Raw genomic sequence first — 20,208 nt, 5'->3', positions numbered from 1 at the left:
TGAAACTCCACCTCCTCCCTCGCCCGGGTTTGGAAACTCCGTCGGATTGGTCGAGGAGGAGAAAGGGGCGGGAGGATGTGGGAGAACGGACCAATCGGAAAGGAGCGGCGCCCCCCCGTGGAGATGACGTTCGGCGGCCGAAAAAATCTGCAATTCCCCGCCCGGGCCGCCGAGGCTCCGTCGGGATTGGTGGAGCGGGAGAAAGGGGCGGGAGCATGTGGGAGGACGGGCCAATCGGAAGGGAGCGGCGGCCCTGGGCGGCGGGCTCTGGCTGTCCGTCAAGCGGAGAGGGGCGGGGCCAACCGGGAGCGGAGGGGGAGGGGCGCGGTCGAGATCTCGCGAGACTTGAGGCGGCCGCGGGAGGAGGTTGGGGGAGGAGGAGTCTGTCCCAAGATGGCGGGGCCGGTCCTGCAGCTGCTGCGGGAGGTGGCGCGGCTGGAGGAGCCGCTGGAGGAGCTGCGCGCCCTCCATTCGGCCCTGCAGACCCTGCCCACCAACGTCTTGAGGGAGCAGGCGGCGGAACTCCGCCTGGGGCCTCTCTTCCTGCTGCTCAACGTCAATCACAGGTGAAAGGAGGGAGGCGATCAGAATAGTACTGCTATCGAAGCGCTTACTATGGGCAGAGCACTGTGCTAAGCGCTGGGGGAGGGATGCAAGAGGTTCAGGTTGTCCCACTTGGGGCTCACAGGCTTCATCCCAGTCTCTTTCTTCTGCTGCTCGGATTCTCTTTCTGCACAAAGCCTCTGGGCCTGTCATTCATTCAGTAGTATTTATTGAGCGCTTACTATGTGCAGAACACTGTGATAAGCGCTGGGGGGGATGCAAGGGGATCAGGTTGTCCTACTTGGGGCTTACAGTCATCATCCCAGTCTCTTTATTCTGCTGCTCGGATTCTCTTTCTGCACAAAGCCTCTGGGCCTGTCATTCATTCATTCAGTAGTATTTATTGAGCGCTTACTATGTGCAGAACACTGTGATAAGCGCTGGGGGGATGCAAGGGGATCAGGTTGTCCTACTTGGGGCTTACAGTCATCATCCCAGTCTCTTTATTCTGCTGCTCGGATTCTCTTTCTGCACAAAGCCTCTGGGCCTGTCGTTCATTCAGTAGTATTTGAGTGCTTACTAAGGGTAGAGCACTGTGCTAAGCAATTGGGGAGGGATACAAGAGGATCAGGTTGTCCCACTTGGGACTCAGTCTTCATCCCAGTCTCCTGCTGCTGCTCAGATTCTCTTTCTGCACAAAGGGGCTGGTTATAATGTGCAGAGCATCGTGCTAAGCGCTCAGGGGGATGCAAGGGGTTCAGGTTGTCCCACTTGGGGCTCACAGTTTTCATCTCAGTCTGTTTCTTCTGCTGCTCGGATTCCCTTTTTGCACAAAGCCTCTGGGCCTGTGGTTCATTCAGTAGTATTTACTGAGCGCTTACTATGGGCAGAGCACTGTGCTAAGCACTCGGGGAGGGATGGAAGGGGTTCAGGTTGTCCCACGTGGGGCTCACAGTCTTCATCCCAGGCTATTTCTTCTGCTCGGATTCTCTTTCTGCACAAAGGCGCTGGGCCTGTCATTCATTCATTCATTCATTCGTATTTATTAAGCGCTTACTATTGGCAGAGCACTGTGCTAAGTGCTGGGGGTGCAAGGGGATCAGGTCACACTTGGGGCTCACAGTCTTAATCCCCCATAATAAGATGAGCCCCCTTTCCCTCTGCTCTTCCCCCTTCCCCTCCGCACTGTGCTCATTTGTATATATTTTTTATTACCCTATTTATTTTGTTAATGAGGTGTACATTCCTTTGATTCTGTTTATTGTGATTATGTTGTCTTTTGGATTTTTTGTCCATCTGTCTCCCCCGCTTAGACTTTGAGCCTGTCATTGGGCAGGGATGGTCTCTATCTGTTGCCGAATTGTCCATTCCAAGCGCTTAGTCCAGTGCTCTGCACACAGTAAGTGCTCAGTAAATACCACTGAATGAATGTGAGCCCGTTGTTGGGCAGGAATGGTCTCTATCTGTTGCTGAATTGTCCATTCCAAGCGTTTTGTACAGTGCTCTGCACATAGTAAGTGCTCAATAAATACTGTTGAATGAAAGAAAGAATAATCCCATTCTATTCTTCATTCCGTTGCCCGGATTCTTTTTCTGCACAAAGCCTCTGGGCCTGTCATTCATTCATTCAATAGTATTTATTGAGCGCTTACTATGTGCAGAGCACTGGACTAAGGGCTTGGAATGTACAGTTCGGCAACAGAGAGAGACCATCCCTACCCAGTGACGGGCTCACAGTCTAAACGGGGGAGCCAGACAGCAAAGCAAAACAAGTAGGCATCAATACCATCAAGATCAATAGAATCACAGATTCATTCATTCAGCCATATAGATTGAGCGCTTACTATGTGCACAGCACTGGGCTAAGCTTGCTTGCAGTGTATAGTTCGGCAGCAGATAGAGACCATCCCAGCCCAGCGACGGACTCGCAGTCTAAAAGTCGCCTGCTGCGTGCAGAGCACTGGACTAAGTGCTTGTAATGTACAATTCGGCAACAGATAGAGACCATAGAGAAGCAGCGTGGCTCAGTGGAAAGAGCTCGGGCTTGGGAGTCAGAGGTCATGGGTTTGAATTCCGGCTCTGCCACTTGTCAGCTGTGTGACTGTGGGCAAGCCACTTAACTTCTCTGTGCCTCAGTGAAATGGGGATTAACTGTGAGCCCCAAATGGGACAACCTGATTACCCTGTATCTACCCCAGCGCTTAGAACAGTGCTCTGCACATAGTAAGCACATTACAAATACCAACATAATAATAACAATAATAATTTTTATTATCCCTGCCCAGTGACAGGCTCACAGTCTACATGGGCGAGCCAGACAACAAAGCAAAACAGAACAAAGCAAAAACAAGCCATCATCATCAAGATAAATAGAATCAAGAAGATGTACACCTCATTAACAAAATAAATAGGGTCCCAAATAATATATACAAATGAGCACAGTGCTGGGGAGGGGGAGCAGAGGGAAAGGGGGCTCAATCTGAGAAGTCCTCTTGGAGGAGGTGAGCCTTCAGTAGGGTTTAGAAATGGGGGGAAGCGTGATTGTTGGGTGAATTTGAGGGGTTAGGGCGTTCCAAGCCCGGATTAAGCGCTTATGCAGCAGGGGGTGGGGCTAGAATTCGTCACTTGGCTTTGGGGATTGAGAGGGCTTTGGACAGTTAAATGATCCACCCCGGTGTACTCTCAAGAGGCAGACGGGCCTTCCTTGTGCGTGTGTACTCCGCCTTAGCAAGGTAGCAAGGATGCTGGGTTGCTTGTCAGTCCTGTGGTACGTCAGGTTTTCTTAACCATCAATCAGTGGCATTATGAAGCGCTTACTATGTAGAGAACCCTCTACCAAGCACTTGGGAGAGTGCAGTGCAACAGAATTAGAAGATATGTTTCCTGCCTGTATCGTGCTTATGGTGTACAGTGCAGTCTACCACAGTCAACTGTACTGCTGCTCCCTCTGACAAATGACAGGTGGGTGGGAAGAGAGCCAGCCAGGTAGTTTCAGAGAGGTGAGACGGAGGGGAGGGTTGAGGGGAAAGAGGAGAAAAGTCTGGCCCCCAGGCCCTGGTGGTGCCATCTCCCACCGTCACTTCTGCGTTTCTTCTCTCCCACCCCTGCTCCCCAAACCACCCTCCCTTGGAGCTCCCCAGCTCTTTCATCTCGCTCATGCCATCAGTTTCGTCATTTGATGAAGCCCATAAAGTAATGCCTACCTGATGAGAGACTGGGTGTATTAAAGGGCCTTGTGGGGGGAAGGAAGGGGAGAGAGAGAGGGAGTCCGTCTGCCTGTCTGTCTGTCCATATGTCCTTGCTGGCCTTAAGGGAAAGTTGTCATTCATTTCAAGTCCAGAAAGCACAACAAGTGTCCAAAGTGCCTCTAGACGAGATTTTAAGCTCTCCTGGTTTCTCCTGTAGTTGACATTTGGTCTAGGGAAAATTATGCAGTCAAAAATAAAAGGGGCATACTCTATAAAATGCCCATAGCTGTCTTTTCCAACACACCTAGATAACCCCTGCGCCACTTCAGTGCCCTCCTCCCACATCTCTTTCAATTTATTGCTACGTGGTTTTTACAGGGAACAGACTGCTCTGTGTGTGTCCATTTTGGAGCGGTGTCTTCAAGCCATGGAGCCACTGCATATAGCCCGAAACCTCAGGGAAGAACTTCATAGAGGACTTTCCCATCCGGATGATTCCGTTAAGGTTCTCACGTTGAGCCAGGTATGGAATTGATTCCAACTTTATTCTTCCACACTTTCTTTAGCTCTTTTGAGGTGGATGAAGAGAGTGACTGTGCAGGGAATAAATTGGTCCGTAGTTATGTGGTGTCTTTTAAAGGCTGATTCATTTTATACGAATCAGTGACTCAGTCGATGGTATTTATTACTTATGAGTGCTTAGTGGATGTGGAGTCCTTAAGCGCTTGGGAAAACACAGTCCAATAGAGTTGGTAAACAAGATCCCTAACCACAAGGACCTTACAACCTACAGGGGGAGGCAGACATTAATAGACATTCATATAATAATAATAGAGAATAAGGATTTGTATGTTAAGGGCTGTGGGGCTGGGGTAAGCATCAAAGTGCTTTAGCAGTACACGGCCCAAGTGAATAGGTGGCCAAGGTGGGTGGACGTGTAGGGGAAATGAGGGATTATTCAGAGCTTGGAGGGGATATGATTTTTAGGAGGGTTTTGAAGGTGGAGAAAGTAGTGGACTGTCGGGTATGAAGGGAAAGGGAGTTCTCGGCCAGAGAGGGGGAAGTGAGCTAGGGGGCTGTCAGGGGGATAGGCAAGATCGAGGTCCAGAGGGTAGGTTGATGTTGGGGGACCAAAGTGTGCTTATTGGGTCGAGATAGGAGGGAGAGAGCTGATTGAATGCCTTAAGGTCAACGGTAAGGAGTTTCTCTTTGCTGTGGAGGTGAATGGATAGTCATGGGAGATTTTTGAAGACTGGGGAGATAGGGATCAAACAGTTTTTCAGAAAAATGATCCTGTCAGCCAAGTGAAGTATAGGCTGGAGATATGGAAGAAGAAAGGAGATCCTCAAGGAGGCTGATGCAGTAGTCGAGGCGGGGTGTGATAAGCGCTTGGATCCATGTGGTAGCAGTTTGGATGGAGGTGATGGGGAGGATTCTAGAGATGCTGTGAAGTTAGAAGCAGCAAGATTTGGTGACAGATTGAATGTATGGGTTGAGAGACGGAGGTGGAAGAGACTGGAAAGGAAGTGGGGAGAGTTTAGGGACATCATCCCTATTGGTTTCAATTTCGTCAACAAAGTGTATGGCAGAATCATTAGGGCAAGTTTTGGGAGGGGTGGTGAGACGGGGGTTTGAGGAAGGAGTTAAAAGGCTGAAACAGCTGTGGGTGGCATTGGGTATGGGAGTCAACAGGGATGGAAAAGTATTGCTGCCTGATGTAACACAGGGCAGAGGTGGGAAAAGCAGCACGGCTTAGTGGATAGAGCACAGGTCTGGGAATCAGAAGGACCAGGTTCTAATCCCAGCTCTACCACATGTCTGCTGTGTGACCTTGGGCAAGTCACTTAACTTCTCCGGGCCTCAGTTACCGCATGTGGAACAGGGTCGGTGTCCAACCTGATTAACTTTAAGCACCCGTAGTGCTTAGAACAGTGCTTGGCACATAGTAAGTGCTTAACAAGTACCATAATTATTATTAAAGCAGAGGAGGATGAATTGAGAGAATAAAGTTGGTCTGGAGTCTGGTTTTCCACACAAGAGCAAAGGAAGAGTATTGTGGAGGTAGTCCAGGGTTGTAGGTTGGTGGAACGAGATTGATGGACGCATAGGGGAGTTTTTAGATAATGAGCCCCTGTGTGGGACAGGGCTTTTGTCCATCCAGATAAACAGCTATCCTAGGCTTAGAACAGTGTTTCACACATAGTAAGCACTTACATATCGTTAAAAAAAAGTAATTGAGTTCTTTGGAGAGTTCTGTAATGATCTGTAATTCCAGCATAATAGGAATTGTAGCCTCCTGGTGGGCAGGCCTTTTACGTTCTGTTTTATATTGCCTAGTGCTTATATTTAAAGCCCTAAGGCTTCTTTTCCTCTTCTCTCACTCCCTTCTGCATCGCCCTGACTTGCTCCCTTTATTCATCCCCCCTCCCAGCCCCACAGCACATAAGTACACATCTGTAATTTTATTTATTTATATTAATGTCCGTCTCCCCCTCTAGACTGTAAGCTCAATACGGGCAGGGAGTGTGTCTGTTATATTGTGACAGTGTACTCTCCCAAGCACTTAGTAGAGTGCTCTGCACATAGTAAGCGCTCAATAAATATGATTGACTGACTACACAGTTAGTTTCATTTGTCACTTATCAGATACTGCTACGTTCGTGATTAATGTTCTAAATTGGATTTTCAGGTTGAAAGAATTGTTGAAAATTCTGATGCTGTTTCTGAGATTCTCAATAATCCTGAACTATTAAAACAAGTCATTTATTGCATTGGTGATGAGAAATTAGCTGTGGCTAAAGCGGTAAGTACTTTCGATGTCATTCACTTTGTCAGAACTGTGGACGTTTTGAGAGATGATAGTGAATGTCTTAAGCCATGGATGAAGTATTATTCCACTAATAATTGTAATTCTATTTTTTAAGCACTTACTGTGTTCTCAGTACTGGGGTAGATAACTTTTAATGAGGTTAGACAGGTCCTTGTCCCATAGTCTCAGACTTGATGGGGGAGGGCTCACAGCTTAAGTGGGAAGGAGAGTAGATGTCTTATCCCCATTTTTACAGATGAGAAAACTGAATCAAGGGAAATTAAGTAATGTGGCCAGTATCATACAGCAGGCAAGTGGTAGAGAGTGAATATTAGAACCCAAATCTCCTAAATTCCAGGCCTGTGTTTTTTCCAGTAGGCCTCTCTGTCCCCTGTGTTTCTGCTTCAACTTAAGGTATATTGTTTAGGTGGGGGTTTTTTCTTTGTTTTTTGGGTTTTTGGGGTTTTTTGGTATTTAAGTGCTTATAATGTGCCAGTCACTGTACTAAGCGCAAGAGTGGATATAAAATAATCAGATTGGATAGTCCATGTCCCATATGGGGCTCACAGTCTTAATTCCCATTTTACAGATGAGAAAAGTGAGGCACAGAGAAATTAAATGACCTGCCCTAGGTCACACAGCAGACAAGTGGTAGAGGTGGGATTAAAATCCCGGTCCTGACTCCCAGGTCTGTACGGTTTCCACTAGGCAATACTGCTTCTCAGGTCATTGTGGGCAGTGCAGATGTCTGCCAATTCTGTTGTATTCTCCCAAGCGCGAGGTACAATGCTCAATACAGAGCTCTCAATAAATACCATTGAGGATGGTGTATAATAGATTGATTTGAAAATAATATTGGCTTTTGTCAGTGATGCCTAAAGATCTTTGTTATCTGTGGGTCTTAGTGAGCTCGGTCTATTTATTCTGCAAGGGATGTCAGCTTAGGACCCTGGCTCCCATGTTAACTGTATAAAAGGGTTTATAAAACCACCATATAAAGTGTTTGGTCTCAATTGCTAAAAATTGACTTATCTGGGGTACTGTGTTTTTGGTGAAACTAATGGAATATTTTCCTTCTCTCTAGGTCATTAAATCCCTGTCAAGAATATCCCTGACCCAAGCTGGAATGGAGTGTTTATTCGAAAGCAATCTGTTAGATGATTTAAAGAATGTTATGAAAACAAGTGACATTGTACGATACAGAGTTTATGAGGTAAGACCAAAGTAATTCTTTATATTCTGTTGCCTGGAATTGAAAATGTACAGAGCTCTGGCTAGAGGAAAAATTGTATACTATGAGAAAATAGTGAAATTTGAGCTGAATTTTACAATTTTATATAAAGATATTATTGCACTTAAATCAAGATGCAACATTTAGGACTAGAAATGAAAAAGAAAAGGCAATGTTTAAGATGTGTTTCTCTGAAGGTACATATTTTCTTTCATTTTATAGCTAACATTATTTTGGAAAGAGTTTGGAAAGCACAGAAGAGTATTCATTTGGCTTGAGAACCTCTTTGTGCATCTTGCCAAGTTTTAATTTATTGAGATGGATGCATGATAATAGTTCCCAAGGATAGATTGGCTTCTTGGGCCAGAGTTCCCTCTTGGGGTTGGATAGTACCCATGTTTGGTATAACTTTTAAAATAGTGATTAAAAGTAATGACACTATCTGTTATTTTTACTATTTTGGTATTGGTACTTTAGTTTGAAAGGGCAATGTAAATTTTTTTTCCAAACATGGCACATATGGAGAAGCATGTTAATGGATTTTGCTGTGTTGCAAATGCTTTAAGACACTCATTCAACTTTCTCCCTTGTACCTAACCTCACTGCATCCTACCACCACCCAACCCATAGTCCCCCACTCCTGTAACACCAATTTACACTCTGTACCTCAATCTCGTCTATCCGACCGCTGACCGCTAGTCCACTTTCTCCTTCAGGCCTGGGACTCCCTCCCCCTTCCTCTCCGACAGTCCACTACTCTCCCCACCTTCAAAACCCTCCTAAAATCACATCTCCAAGAGGCTTTCCCAGACTAAACCCTTTATTTCCCCTATTCTCCCTCACTCTGCATCAACCATATTCTTAGTCGTGCATGCTTTCAGCACTTTGATACCCAACCCACCCTCACGGTACTTCTGGAAATATTCTTACACTTTACCATTTCCCCTGTCCCTATTAGATTTTAATGTCTGTCTCCCCGTTGACTGTAAAACTCCTTCTGGACAAGGATTGCATCTATCAACTCTGTTTTATTGTACTTTCCCAAGCACTTAGTTCAGGGTTCTGCACACAATAAGCACTCAGTAAATACCATTGGTTGATAATGTTTTAAGAGAGAAGGTGGGTAAAGGATTAGGTTTTGTTTTTCGTAAACAAAGATACTTAGGTTTAATGGGTTTTTTTTCTGGTGTGTACCTTGAAGTGAAAGCCTGCATTATCCATTAAAGGGGCAACTTTTATATCTCTCTTTCTTTTTGTTCTTTTAGCTAATAGTAAAGATTTCTTCTGTGTCAGCAGAGTCTTTGAACTACTGCACTAACACTGGATTAGTTACACAGCTCATCAGAGAACTGACTGGAGAAGATGTGCTAGTCAGGTGTGTTGACAAGTAAACATTAAAAAAGTTTTTAAAGTAGTACAGATAAATGTTTTTAAGACCAGTAAAACTGTTTCTTAATAGACACTTACATGGAAATGTTTATGGCATGTTCTAACACTAACCAGAGATTGCTCTGTTACAGTCTAATGGTTTGATACTATTGAGAAGTTACCCCCAAAAGGCGTATAAAGTTTGTCTTTGGGCCTCTTCTTTAAATGTCATTTATTAAAATCAAATGCTTAACTAACACAGTTGCATGGGATATTTCAATCTGTTTAATTGACTCATTTTGACATGTCTGACATTTTCCTTGACCTCTGACACCAACCCCCGTTTTGTGCCTTACAAAGAAACTGAAATGAGGTCCTTTCTATTGACTTTGTGTTGCAGAGCTACCTGTATAGAAATGGTAACTTCCCTGGCACACACTCCTCATGGGCGACAATACCTTGCCCAAGAAGGAATCATAGATAAGATTTCTAACATCATTGTTGGTGCCGACTCTGATCCTTTTTCCAGTTTCTATTTGCCAGGTAATGTCAAACCTTTCATCTGGTACATGATAGAGGCTATTATTGAGTCACTTGCTTCGAAGGATAGGTGTTGTTTTTTTGGAGGTGGGGGAAGAATTGGAACATAACACTTAGCAGAAGGGACCAAAGTGCATTAACCGGGAATTGTAATGTCAGTGTTCATGGGCTTTCAGTCACCAGCTTTCATTGTAATTCTGTCCGGTGGGCAGTTATCTTCAAGTTCGTTTGGAGGGAATTTTTGTGAAAATACCACTGAAAGATAGGCTTTAAAGTATGCTATTTATTGAAGTTTTGGATTGAGGCGGGAAATAATGCTATTTTGCGACCTCATTTAAATCGCATCTGTATTGCCTTTTGCAGGTTTCGTGAAGTTTTTTGGAAATCTGGCTATTGTGGATAGTCCTCAACAGATATGTGAGAGATACCCAGTTTTTTTAGAAAAAGTCTTTGAAATGGCAGAAGGTCAGGACCCCACCATGATAGGTGTGGCCGTGGACACCATAGGAATATTGGGCTCAAATGTGGAAGGGAAGCAGGTCTTACAGAAAACAGGTTTGTAAGATTTGCCTTGGATTTCTAAAGGGGAGATTTATTCCTAAGAAGCGGGATAGTAAAATTTAGATTATTCTCAGACTAGTTCTTCCAAATCGCAGCAATCATTGCTAATTTGGGCAGTAATTGGTTCGTTCAGTGAACTGAGCTCAACCTTAAATATGATGTTTCTTAACACTGAGATGTTTTTTTGCAGCCTCAAGGAGTAGTGTAAATTCCTACTGTGCTAAGCCCTATGAAAGAAGCACACAGATGAGATAGACACACAATCACTGGCTCTTAAAGGGCTAACAATCTAAGAGTAAGAGGAGGAAGAGGCTTAGCTTGAAAACAAAAATTGAAAAGACAAGGATGATGATGGATAAGTACAACAGGAACAGTAGGACATTTGTTTTTAGGGGGTCTGGGTTTTAGGCTTGTCACAGCCCAGTCCATCTGTCAAAGTCACAGCCACATTCAGGAGCTTCCCAGTGTTCAAAAATCTGAGAAGAACTCAGGCTGCTGGTGTTCGAATCCTTCCAAGGCTGAAACAGGGACTGACAGGAGTCTGGGTGGTGTGAAAGAATTGGGAATCTTCTCTCCCAAGCTGCAAGCCCCGACCGGCCAGTTTAAAGAGTCTGGCGGTAGAGATCACCTTGCTGCAATATTTGCTTAGTGGGAGTTGTTTGCAAAACTATTTTGGAGGAAATCCTTGGGGCATTAAGAGTGTATTGATTAATTTCAGAACTATTGTGGAGGAAATCCTTTTGGGTAATAAGAGTGCATTGATTAGTATTATCTGAGTTTGCCCCCCTAGGAAGTCGATTTGAGCACCTGCTAACGAGAATAGGCCACCAGGCGAAGAATGCCCCAACTGAGCTAAAAATTCGCTGTTTAGATGCAGTTTCTACCCTCTTTCATTTACCAGTAAGTAGATTGGAATGTTTTAAGTAGATGTTTTATGTTGGATCTTGATTCTTTATGTTATTCTTGATACGTAAGTTCCTCTAACTTTCCCACCTTCCTTCCATTCTCTGAAGCCCACAACCTCGACTCCTCCCCCTCAACTCTACTATTGTTTGTTGCTAAATCCTGTTGTTTTTTTCTCCACAACATTTCTTGGATCTGCCCCTTTTTCTCTATCATTCTGGCCACCGTTCTGATTTGAATCTGCCAGGCTATAGCTCTCTCCCTCTTTAGAGGCCTTCTAAAATCACAACTCCTTTAGGAGGTCTTCCCCTATTCACTTCTCTTCTCTCTGAGTCATATCCTCCTAACTACCAACTTACCACTCCTGTGCTAAGTTATCCATTCATCCACTGGACTCTGTACAAGTCAACTTTCATTCCCTGTGTGTTAACCCCTCTTCTACATATTCATTTCAACTTGTGTACCTAAATGATCATAGGTCTCTCTCCCCTGCTAGATTGAGAACTCTTTGAAAGCAGGGATCGTGTCTTCTAGCTCTTTTCTGCTCCACCATGCACTCAGTAGATACAAGTGATTGACACTCTTTTTTTAATCTTCCTGGCTAGTTTAATTTCAAGAGCAGAAATGCATAGTTGTGATATTACATATTTTTTTATATCATTGAAATCACTAAGTTTTTTCTTTCCTTCCTTTTGTTTTCCCATAGCCAGACCAGCAGACAGAAGATCTCCTAAGGATGACCGAATCCTGGTTCTCATCCTTAACCCGGGAACCGCTGGAGCTCTTTAGGGGCATCAGCACCCAGCCCTTTCCTGAGCTGCACTGTGCGGCTTTAAAAGTATTCACTGTAAGTTTCCTTCTTCTAAAGAAGCCAGTGCTTCTGAGTATAATTTCCTTTCATATTATGCATTTGATACTGGAATCAATTTGAACAGATAATTTTGGAGACAACGTAGTTGAGGGGATTGGAGCTACAATCAAAGTGATTTTCACTGTATTTCTTTGACTTCAAAAAGAAATCTGGTGAAGCAGCTTGACCTAGTGGCAAGAGCATGTGGCTGGGTGTCAGAGGACTTGGGTTCTAATTCCAGCTCTGCCGATTGCTTGTTGTGTGACCCTGAATGAGTCACTTAACTTCTCTGTGCCTCAGTTCACTCATCTGTAAAATGGGGATTCAGTACTTGCTTTTTACTTTGACTGTGAACCCCATGTGGGACCTGTTTATCATGAATTTACCTCAGCACTTAGTACAGTCCTTGACACATAGAAAACACTTAAATACCACAATTATTATTATTTGCTGGGGACTTATAACAGACTGAGTGTTAATTTTTCCTCCCCCCGCACCATTCTAAAGTTTTGCAAGTGTAGAAGCAGTTAAATTGGATGACTGGCTCTGTTCGAGGATTTGCTTTTCTCTTACTGATATGATTGGAAGGATTTCAATTTGTTCTTTTATCCCTTGCTATCGCTTACCACCGTAACATTTAGGAGTTTCATTGTTCTTAAGTAATTGCTGTTTTTCATTGTCACTCTTTAGGCCATTGCAAACCAGCCTTGGGCTCAGAAACTGATGTTCAGCAGCCCGGGATTTGTGGAGTATATTGTGGATCGATCTGTAGAACATGATAAACCTTCAAAGGATGCCAAATATGAACTGGTGAAAGCACTTGCAAATTCCAAAACAACTGCAGAAATCTTTGGGAATCAATATTATTTAAAGCTCAGGTCTTACTTGAGTGAGGGTCCATATTATGTCAAGCCAGTTTCCACTACAGCTGTAGAAGGGGCCGAGTAATGTCTCTTTACCCATTTAGATGAACCAACAATGACTGAAGCAAAGTCGTATGAATCTGTTCACTTTTAAAGTATCCGAGAGAGGAAATAACTTGTGGGTACGCCTGCATGTTTTTTCTTTTGAGTATCATGGTACACATGACAGCTTGATTGCTAAGCATTTGTTGTGAAAAAGTTCTGAAAAGACCTTGAGGAATGGGTTTTAAGCAGTTTGATACAATTTAGAGGGGTTTTTTTTATTTTTCAGAGAAAAATATTGGGTCTTTTATGTGAACCAAGGAATTTTCATATTCTTACAGTCCCCATGTAGTCTTGCCAAAACAACATTATAACAAATAGAAGCATAGCCACAGAGGCTGGAAAATGTTGTAACAAAGTGGGATTTTTTTTTTTAATTCATGTATCCATTGGCAGAGTCTGGTTTAATTTCAAAGGGAATCTAATTACATTCTGAATTTTCTTCAGTCTTGAGTATTAGATTACTTTTAAATCTACTTTGAAACTGCTGGATGTAAATATTTTTTGGTTATAGAGACTATGTGGAAAAATTGTTCTCTATACTTTGTAATAAGATTAAACTAATAATTTTGAATAACATCCCTATTGAGTTTTTGTGATCTTAGTTCTATAATTTTCATAAGAAAGTCATTCTAATGTTCATCATACACTATCATAGTTTGCTTTGATGGTTCTTTGCTCTTAAGCTGCAGAATTCTATTTTGATTCAGTAACTTTTTTTCAATTTTCTGGTTTTTAGATTAGACTTTTCCAAAAAAATGTTTGGCAGTAACCTGTGGATGATTTAGACCCTCACCTATCACTATCCCAATGGCCAACAAATGGGGTTTAATTATTCACTAGTTGCCATTAACCAATACCATCAGTAAACCTGTTTAGTTAGTTCACATGTGGAAGGTAGACTACCTAATGCGTAAAAGCAATAAAAGAGATTAATTTTTCCCAGACATAGAGTATAATGATTTTGGGATTGATCCAGCCAGTATAGTAACTTAAAATCAATATGATGGTTGAAAGGGAAACCAAATGTCTTAAAGCAAGAGTTTACTTGTTAAGCAAGCTAATAAATAGGATTAGAGCGTGTATAGTATTTCTGCATCAGGTGGTACTTGACTTAAACATGTATGTTCCCAAAGAAATGCCCGAAATGGTTTTCAGGGATAGATTAAGTGTTCTGAAATGGGACCAAAAATTTATTGTAGACACTAAGTTCAGTCTTTAACTTGCTTTTTAACATATTGTTAGCTATATTAGATCCCATATATGATTTATCCCTGAGTTTTCTATCACATATTTTTCACTCAAAGAATGGCAGAATGTTAATAGAAGAAAAAATGGATAAATAAGGGCCATTTTTTGAATAGTATTACATTTGTCTTAATGGGGAGAAAGAGGACAAGTAGTACTGTTTGGATTCAGTTTTTCTATCCTAAACTCTAAGTGGAAAGTGTCGACTTCATTGCTGTTTGGAAAGATAGCCAGTTTAATGAAGATTATGTATAAATCCATTTTATGAACATCAATGAAACATTTGCTGATATTTGCAGCAGTAGGTGTTTCAAAAATTAGTAGAGTGGCAAAAGCAGAAACAAGTAGGAGACCCAAACTTTGGCCTGCTTCTTGTAACCCTATTAATAAAATGTTTTTGAAGAGTTTCCTCATATGTGCATTTAGTGCGGATTTACCCTTTTGAGAATTCTGCCCAGTGGTGTGAAATTGTTAAATCTCACTTATGTGGGGCCTGTTAAGTATATGGGTGAAAAACTCTTGAGCGAGTTGTAGTAGAAAATGGTATTAATAACGTATCATGTGTGCACTGTAGCAGCTATGCAATGTTGACTGGGGATAAGTATTTAAAAGTTCTTTACAATGAAATTCAGTTGCCTTGGTCACCCTAGATTAAAACTGCAAAAAATATTTGGTTTAGGCAAATAACAGTAAAGTGTTGGCAAATTCTCTTGTTTAATTTGTTCTTCACATAATTACAGCATGCACAGCCACAAAACAGTGAAAAGGTACAATCCCCCTATAAGAAGAACAGAATCTTTAAAGTAGTACTTAGAGAGTAGTTACACTTTTGATATACTTTCTCCGTTTCAATAGGAAAATTAATTTAAGAAGGAATCATTTTAGGTTGACTTAAGGTGTTTAGGGAGTTACGACATAGAACCACAAATGCAATTAATTGTTGCTAAGCACAGCGTTAGAACCCTTTTTAGTACTTAAAACTTCCATTTAGGTGGATTATTCAGAGAGAGGACTGTGGTCTCTATCAGAGGGCAAGGAAGTTGTAAAGCAGAGGCTTTTTGAATGGATTAATGAAATCTTAATCTGCCAAATACATTGCATCATCTTTTAGTACATCCATGTTAAAGTACTTAAAGTTATCAAAATAGGTGAGGAGTTTGCAAGTTATCAACCCATAATAGGTCTCAAGGAGTGTACAGTCTATCCCATCGTTAATCTCCCTCCACTCAAGGAATAGTTCCTCGTCTTTTGTCTCTAAGGAGGTGAAGATAAACTTGTAGCAGCATCGATTGTACCTGATGTGTCTCTTCCCAGAAAACCTAGAACTGTGGATGGGCACCAGGCCAGCGTATTTGGCACAAATGCCCATGAAAACATCCGAGGGCACTGAAACGGGCACTTCTTCGGATGCCACGTATATCATCCGGGCCACGTCCTGGGAGATGATAAAGGCTTCTCCACTGCAGTAATCAGGGTAATACTTCTCTGGGTAGTGACTGAGCGGTACAAAGCCCCAGCTTCGAGGGTCTCTGCTGGGCATCTCCTTATGAATGACCCTTCCAATGTAGATATCTTCAGGGTGTGCCTTCAAGGTGAGCAAGTAATCCACCAATTTTGGGAGGTTGACAAACATGTCTTCATCAACCTTAAGGATGAACATGGCATTGGGGCAGAAAGTTATGACCCACTGGGTCATCAAGATGGTCTTCAGGGTTTGGTTCCCAGAAATGTCCAGGAATTTTCCTTGGATGATATCCCCATACTTATTGGACTCTAGCTTAATTTCTGAGTCAGCAATGCCTGAAGCTGGTATTCCCGTAGCGAACAACGTGAGAATACGATACCCACCGACAGCTGTCATGTTAGCCCAGGTTTTCCTGATCAGATTCCGTCTTGTCCCGTTTTCTGGGCTGCTGAAGACAAGGGAGAGCAGGAAGATATTTGGACCCAGGCACATATCCGACTGGCTCCTGATGTAGAACTTGGAGAGATCACTCTTCAAGGGCTCCAAGTTCAATTTCCTTGCCTTTTCCTTAATCTCAAGAACTTTCACGTCCACATATGGTAGTGATTGCAAAAAGTATTCCTCCACAAAATCAGCCCCAAAGAGTAAGGCATGAAACAGGAAGACATTAAACAGAATAAAACACCACTGGTGAGTTCTCAGCCTGCAGAGCTTCACCTACATATAAAAAGAAGATGTGGTAAGTAGCTTTAGTCACGACCCTCAATGACAATGTGCAATTTGCAGAAGTCCTGGGTCAATCAATCAGTGGTATCTATTGAGTACTTACTGTTGTACAAAGCACTGTACACGATCCTTGGATTCGTACAACAAAGTTCGTAGACAGTCCTATTCTGAATTCTGAAAGTATCTTTAAAATCTGCACGGACATTTTTTTTGTTACCTAAGTGGGTTCTATCTTTAAAATGAGGCAAAAGTATAAAGAGGTAAAGCCAAATAATGCTTTTAGCTTGAACAGAAAAGAAGAAACAGAATACAACCTTTCTTCTCCAAATATGGAAGACTCATTATTTGGAATGAAGGACAATAGGACGAATTCCATGCTTTTATGACTATAAGCCTTTGCCATTCAATCACCAAATAACTTTTATCTTCTCTCCCATGGGAAACATTTTTAACTCCTTTTTACTTTTGCTCCTGACTTGCCTCACTGGGATCAGATCCAAGTGCACACCTTACAAATCGTGGCTTCATATTCACCGCTCCAGCTGGAGAAGCCCCAGCTTCCTAGAGTAGCTAATCCCTGGATGTTTTCACACACAAAAAAAGTGCTTCAAGGATTAGAAGAAACACTTACCTGCATGTTACCTTGTTATTAAGTCCAGGATCAGTAAAACCTGTTGGATCAAGTATATACAGTGGCTAAAATAGAGACAACAGCATCAAAAACTCAAAGGACAGCACTTTAGTAGCTAGGTTGTTCAGGGTAAGGTTTCTTTTTTATCAACCTGATCCTCTCTTCCAGCTCATTTGACTGGTGTCCAGGAAAACACATACAGATCATATTGCAACTCCGAACATTCATTTCATTATTGCCTGGGACTGGTAAGCCGAATGGAAAATTGAATGAAAACAAACATTCCGGTTTAAAAGGAAGTGCTTTAGCTAGTAGTTAAAATCCCCAGAATTTTGACACAGCGTCGAGGGAAGATAAGTCAATTAAGTGAACCCCAAAAAATGGACTATAAAAAATGAACTGTATATTAGTACCATTTAACTGTTTAGTTGTGATGCTTTGTTTCAGTTTGTGAGCCGAAAAGGTTGTGCTCTGTAAACAGGGCTTCTGAATTCAATATCTGATTAGCATTCCCTTAAAGATGTTTACCCTTATTTATGCATGTAATATTGCTAACTGCCATTTGACCAATCAAATGTATTATCTGAAACGATGAATATGAAATTAGCCAAGTTGAAGCCTCAGACAGGTTAATGTTCAAACCAGAGCCCCAAGAAAACTTCCTACTTCAGAAAGGGGCAAGCCATCTGGTCTTTTAGAACATCTCCCTTGCCACTTAATTTGCAAACACATTGATGACTGTTTCATAATAATACCCATCTAATTAACTGCTGGCTTTAGCTCTGGCTGGTCTGGCCCAGATGCTGTTACCTTCAGAATTTGAATTCATGTCAAGGAGGACCAAGTTCTTCCACATGTGCAACTCGTGTATATGTATAATCAGTAACACCCTTGTGCTCATCGTCAGAGGAAGTATTTCATCAGTACAAATACTACAGTGCCTGACACAAAGTAAGTGCTTAATGAATACCATAATTATTATTTAGAAAAAGAAAAATGGGCCGCAAGTAAATGGAAGGGACCTGGGGAATTGGACTCCAATGACATGAGAAAGGAGTTGCCTTGACACCACGTAGTGCACCGGTCGTAAATTCAAGATGTAAAAGGATGTCCATGCCCTTAAAGCTTTTTCTGTAGGTCGGCAAGGTAGTCATTATCCAAAAATTTGGATTGTGCCTTTTCAATCAGTAGACTGTACTGAGCACCTACTGAGTGGAGATCAATGTATCGAAGTATTGGTCTGAACATAGTAAGTGCTCAAATATGATTAAGTAAAAAAGTGAAAGAAAGCTTGGGAGAATATGACAAGCAAGATATGTTGCCTGTTTTCAAGGATCTTAAGAGCTTAAATAGGGAAAACAAAAATTATTGGCAAATTGAGGGAGCAGGCGAAAAGGTGGTAGCAGGTGGTAGATTAATAGTATTAAATGTTTATTATGTGCAGAGCACTGTACTAAAGATAGGAGTACAAATATATCAGGACGAAGTAGTTGAATAAAGCATACACATGATGCTAGTTGAAAAGAAGAGGCCTAAGGCTTTGGTTAATTGAATGCCTTTTTCTACTTGTGGAGAGAGATCTGGTAGTTTTGTGCATTTTATTTTTTGCTCCAGTTAAATCCATTCATTCAATTCAGTCAGTCGTAGTTATTGAGCCCTTACTGTGTGCAGAGCACTGTACCAAGTACTTGGGAAAGTACAATACGGTCAGCAGTAGAGAATCTTTGCCCACAGCGAGCTCACCGTCTAAAACACCTCACCTCAGTTCATATACCACAATGACTTTTTCGCACTGCTGGCGATCAACGTGGCTGAACTGTAGTGAGTCCTCCATAAAGCTACTATGCAGTCATTGTGGAGCATATCCATCAGGTGGGCTTACTGTAAGCTTGTGGACAGGGAACATGTCTACCAACTCTGTTATAGTGTATTCTCCCAAGTGCTGAGTACGGTGCTCCACACACAGCAAGTGCTCAATAGACACTATTAACTTCTCTCAAATGGGCCACATCCTTCATTGATTTGAACCTGGAGTATGAGGTCACCAGTGAACTCCTTCTTGCCAAATTCAACAGCTTCTACTCCATCCTAATCTTCCTTGTCCACTCAGCTGCCTTGGACACTGTATTCCAGCCCCTTCTTCTTGCAATATTAACCTTGGTTTTACTGACACTGTCCTCTCCTGGCTCTCCTCTTATCTCTCTGACTGCTCATTCTCTTTTGTGTTTCTCCTCTGCCTCCCACCTTCTAACTGTGGGAGTCTTTCAAGGCTCAGTTCGCCGAACAGCTCCTACAGCTTCAACTCCTTCTCTATGCAGATAGTTTCCAAATCTCTCTCTCAAGTCCTAACCTCTCCTGCTCTGCAGCCTCAGATTTCCTCTTGCTTTCAGGACATATCTACTTGATGTCCCACCACCACTTCAAATTTAACATGTCCAAAACAGAACTCATATTCCCATCCAAACCCTGCCCTACCCTTATATTCCCATCAGTGTAGGCAGCACACCACCTTCCCTGTCTCCCAAACCCATAATCTGCACATTATCCTAAACTCATCTCTTTCAACCCACATATTCAATGTCACCAAATCCTGTCAGTTCTACCTTCCCATCAATAAAATCTACCCTTTCCTCTGCATCCAAACTGCTATCATGCTGATCCAACTACTTCTTATATCCCTAATTGACTACTGCATCAGTCTTCTCGCTGATCTCCCTGCTTCGTGTCTCTCCCTACTCTGGTCCTTACTTGACTCCTCTGTCAGATCAATTTTCTAAAAAAAAGTTCAGTCTACTCTTTAAGAATATCCAGTAGTTACCCACCCACCTCTGCATCACACAGAAACTCCTTACCATCGGCTTTAAAGCACTCAGATCACCTTGCCCCCTCCTAACTTACCTTGCTGATTTCCTACTACAACCCAGCCTGCATCATCACTCCTCAAACACCAACCTACTCACAGTAACCTGATCTCAACTGTCTCGCTGCCAACCCCTTGCCTATATCCTCCCTCTGTTCTGGAAATCTGTCCCCCTTCATAGATGGCAGACCACCACTCTCCCCACCCTCAAGCCTTACTAAAATCATATCTCCAAGAGAACCTCCCAAACTTTAGTCCTCATTTCTCCATCTTCCTCTCTCTTCTGTATCACCTATGTACCTAGAGAAGCAGTGTGGGTC

At 42.6% G+C, this 20,208-nt stretch overlaps 2 protein-coding genes across 2 annotated transcripts; one reads left to right on the top strand and one right to left on the bottom strand.

The window, feature by feature from the left end:
* The first annotated feature begins 361 nt into the window (after positions 1–361).
* Positions 362–13,537, top strand: PSMD5 (proteasome 26S subunit, non-ATPase 5). The gene is made up of 10 exons (XM_029063691.2): positions 362–566; positions 4,110–4,254; positions 6,421–6,534; positions 7,625–7,753; positions 9,037–9,146; positions 9,540–9,682; positions 10,043–10,234; positions 11,031–11,140; positions 11,850–11,990; positions 12,684–13,537. Exons 1-10 carry the CDS (start codon positions 394–396, stop codon positions 12,939–12,941), a joined length of 1,515 nt encoding a protein of 504 aa, XP_028919524.1. The 5' UTR covers positions 362–393; the 3' UTR covers positions 12,942–13,537.
* Positions 13,538–15,242: 1,705 nt separating this feature from the next.
* Positions 15,243–16,394, bottom strand: B3GALT9 (beta-1,3-galactosyltransferase 9). The gene is given in 1 exon segment (XM_003431373.3): positions 15,243–16,394. A coding segment is annotated over 1 exon segment (1,110 nt). The 3' UTR covers positions 15,243–15,284.
* Between the last annotated feature and the right edge of the window lie 3,814 nt (positions 16,395–20,208).

The sequence above is a fragment of the Ornithorhynchus anatinus genome, chromosome 4 (assembly GCF_004115215.2).
Source record: "Ornithorhynchus anatinus isolate Pmale09 chromosome 4, mOrnAna1.pri.v4, whole genome shotgun sequence".
NCBI classification, from domain to species: domain Eukaryota; kingdom Metazoa; phylum Chordata; class Mammalia; order Monotremata; family Ornithorhynchidae; genus Ornithorhynchus; species Ornithorhynchus anatinus.
This window is presented reverse-complemented; position numbering and strand designations above follow the sequence as displayed.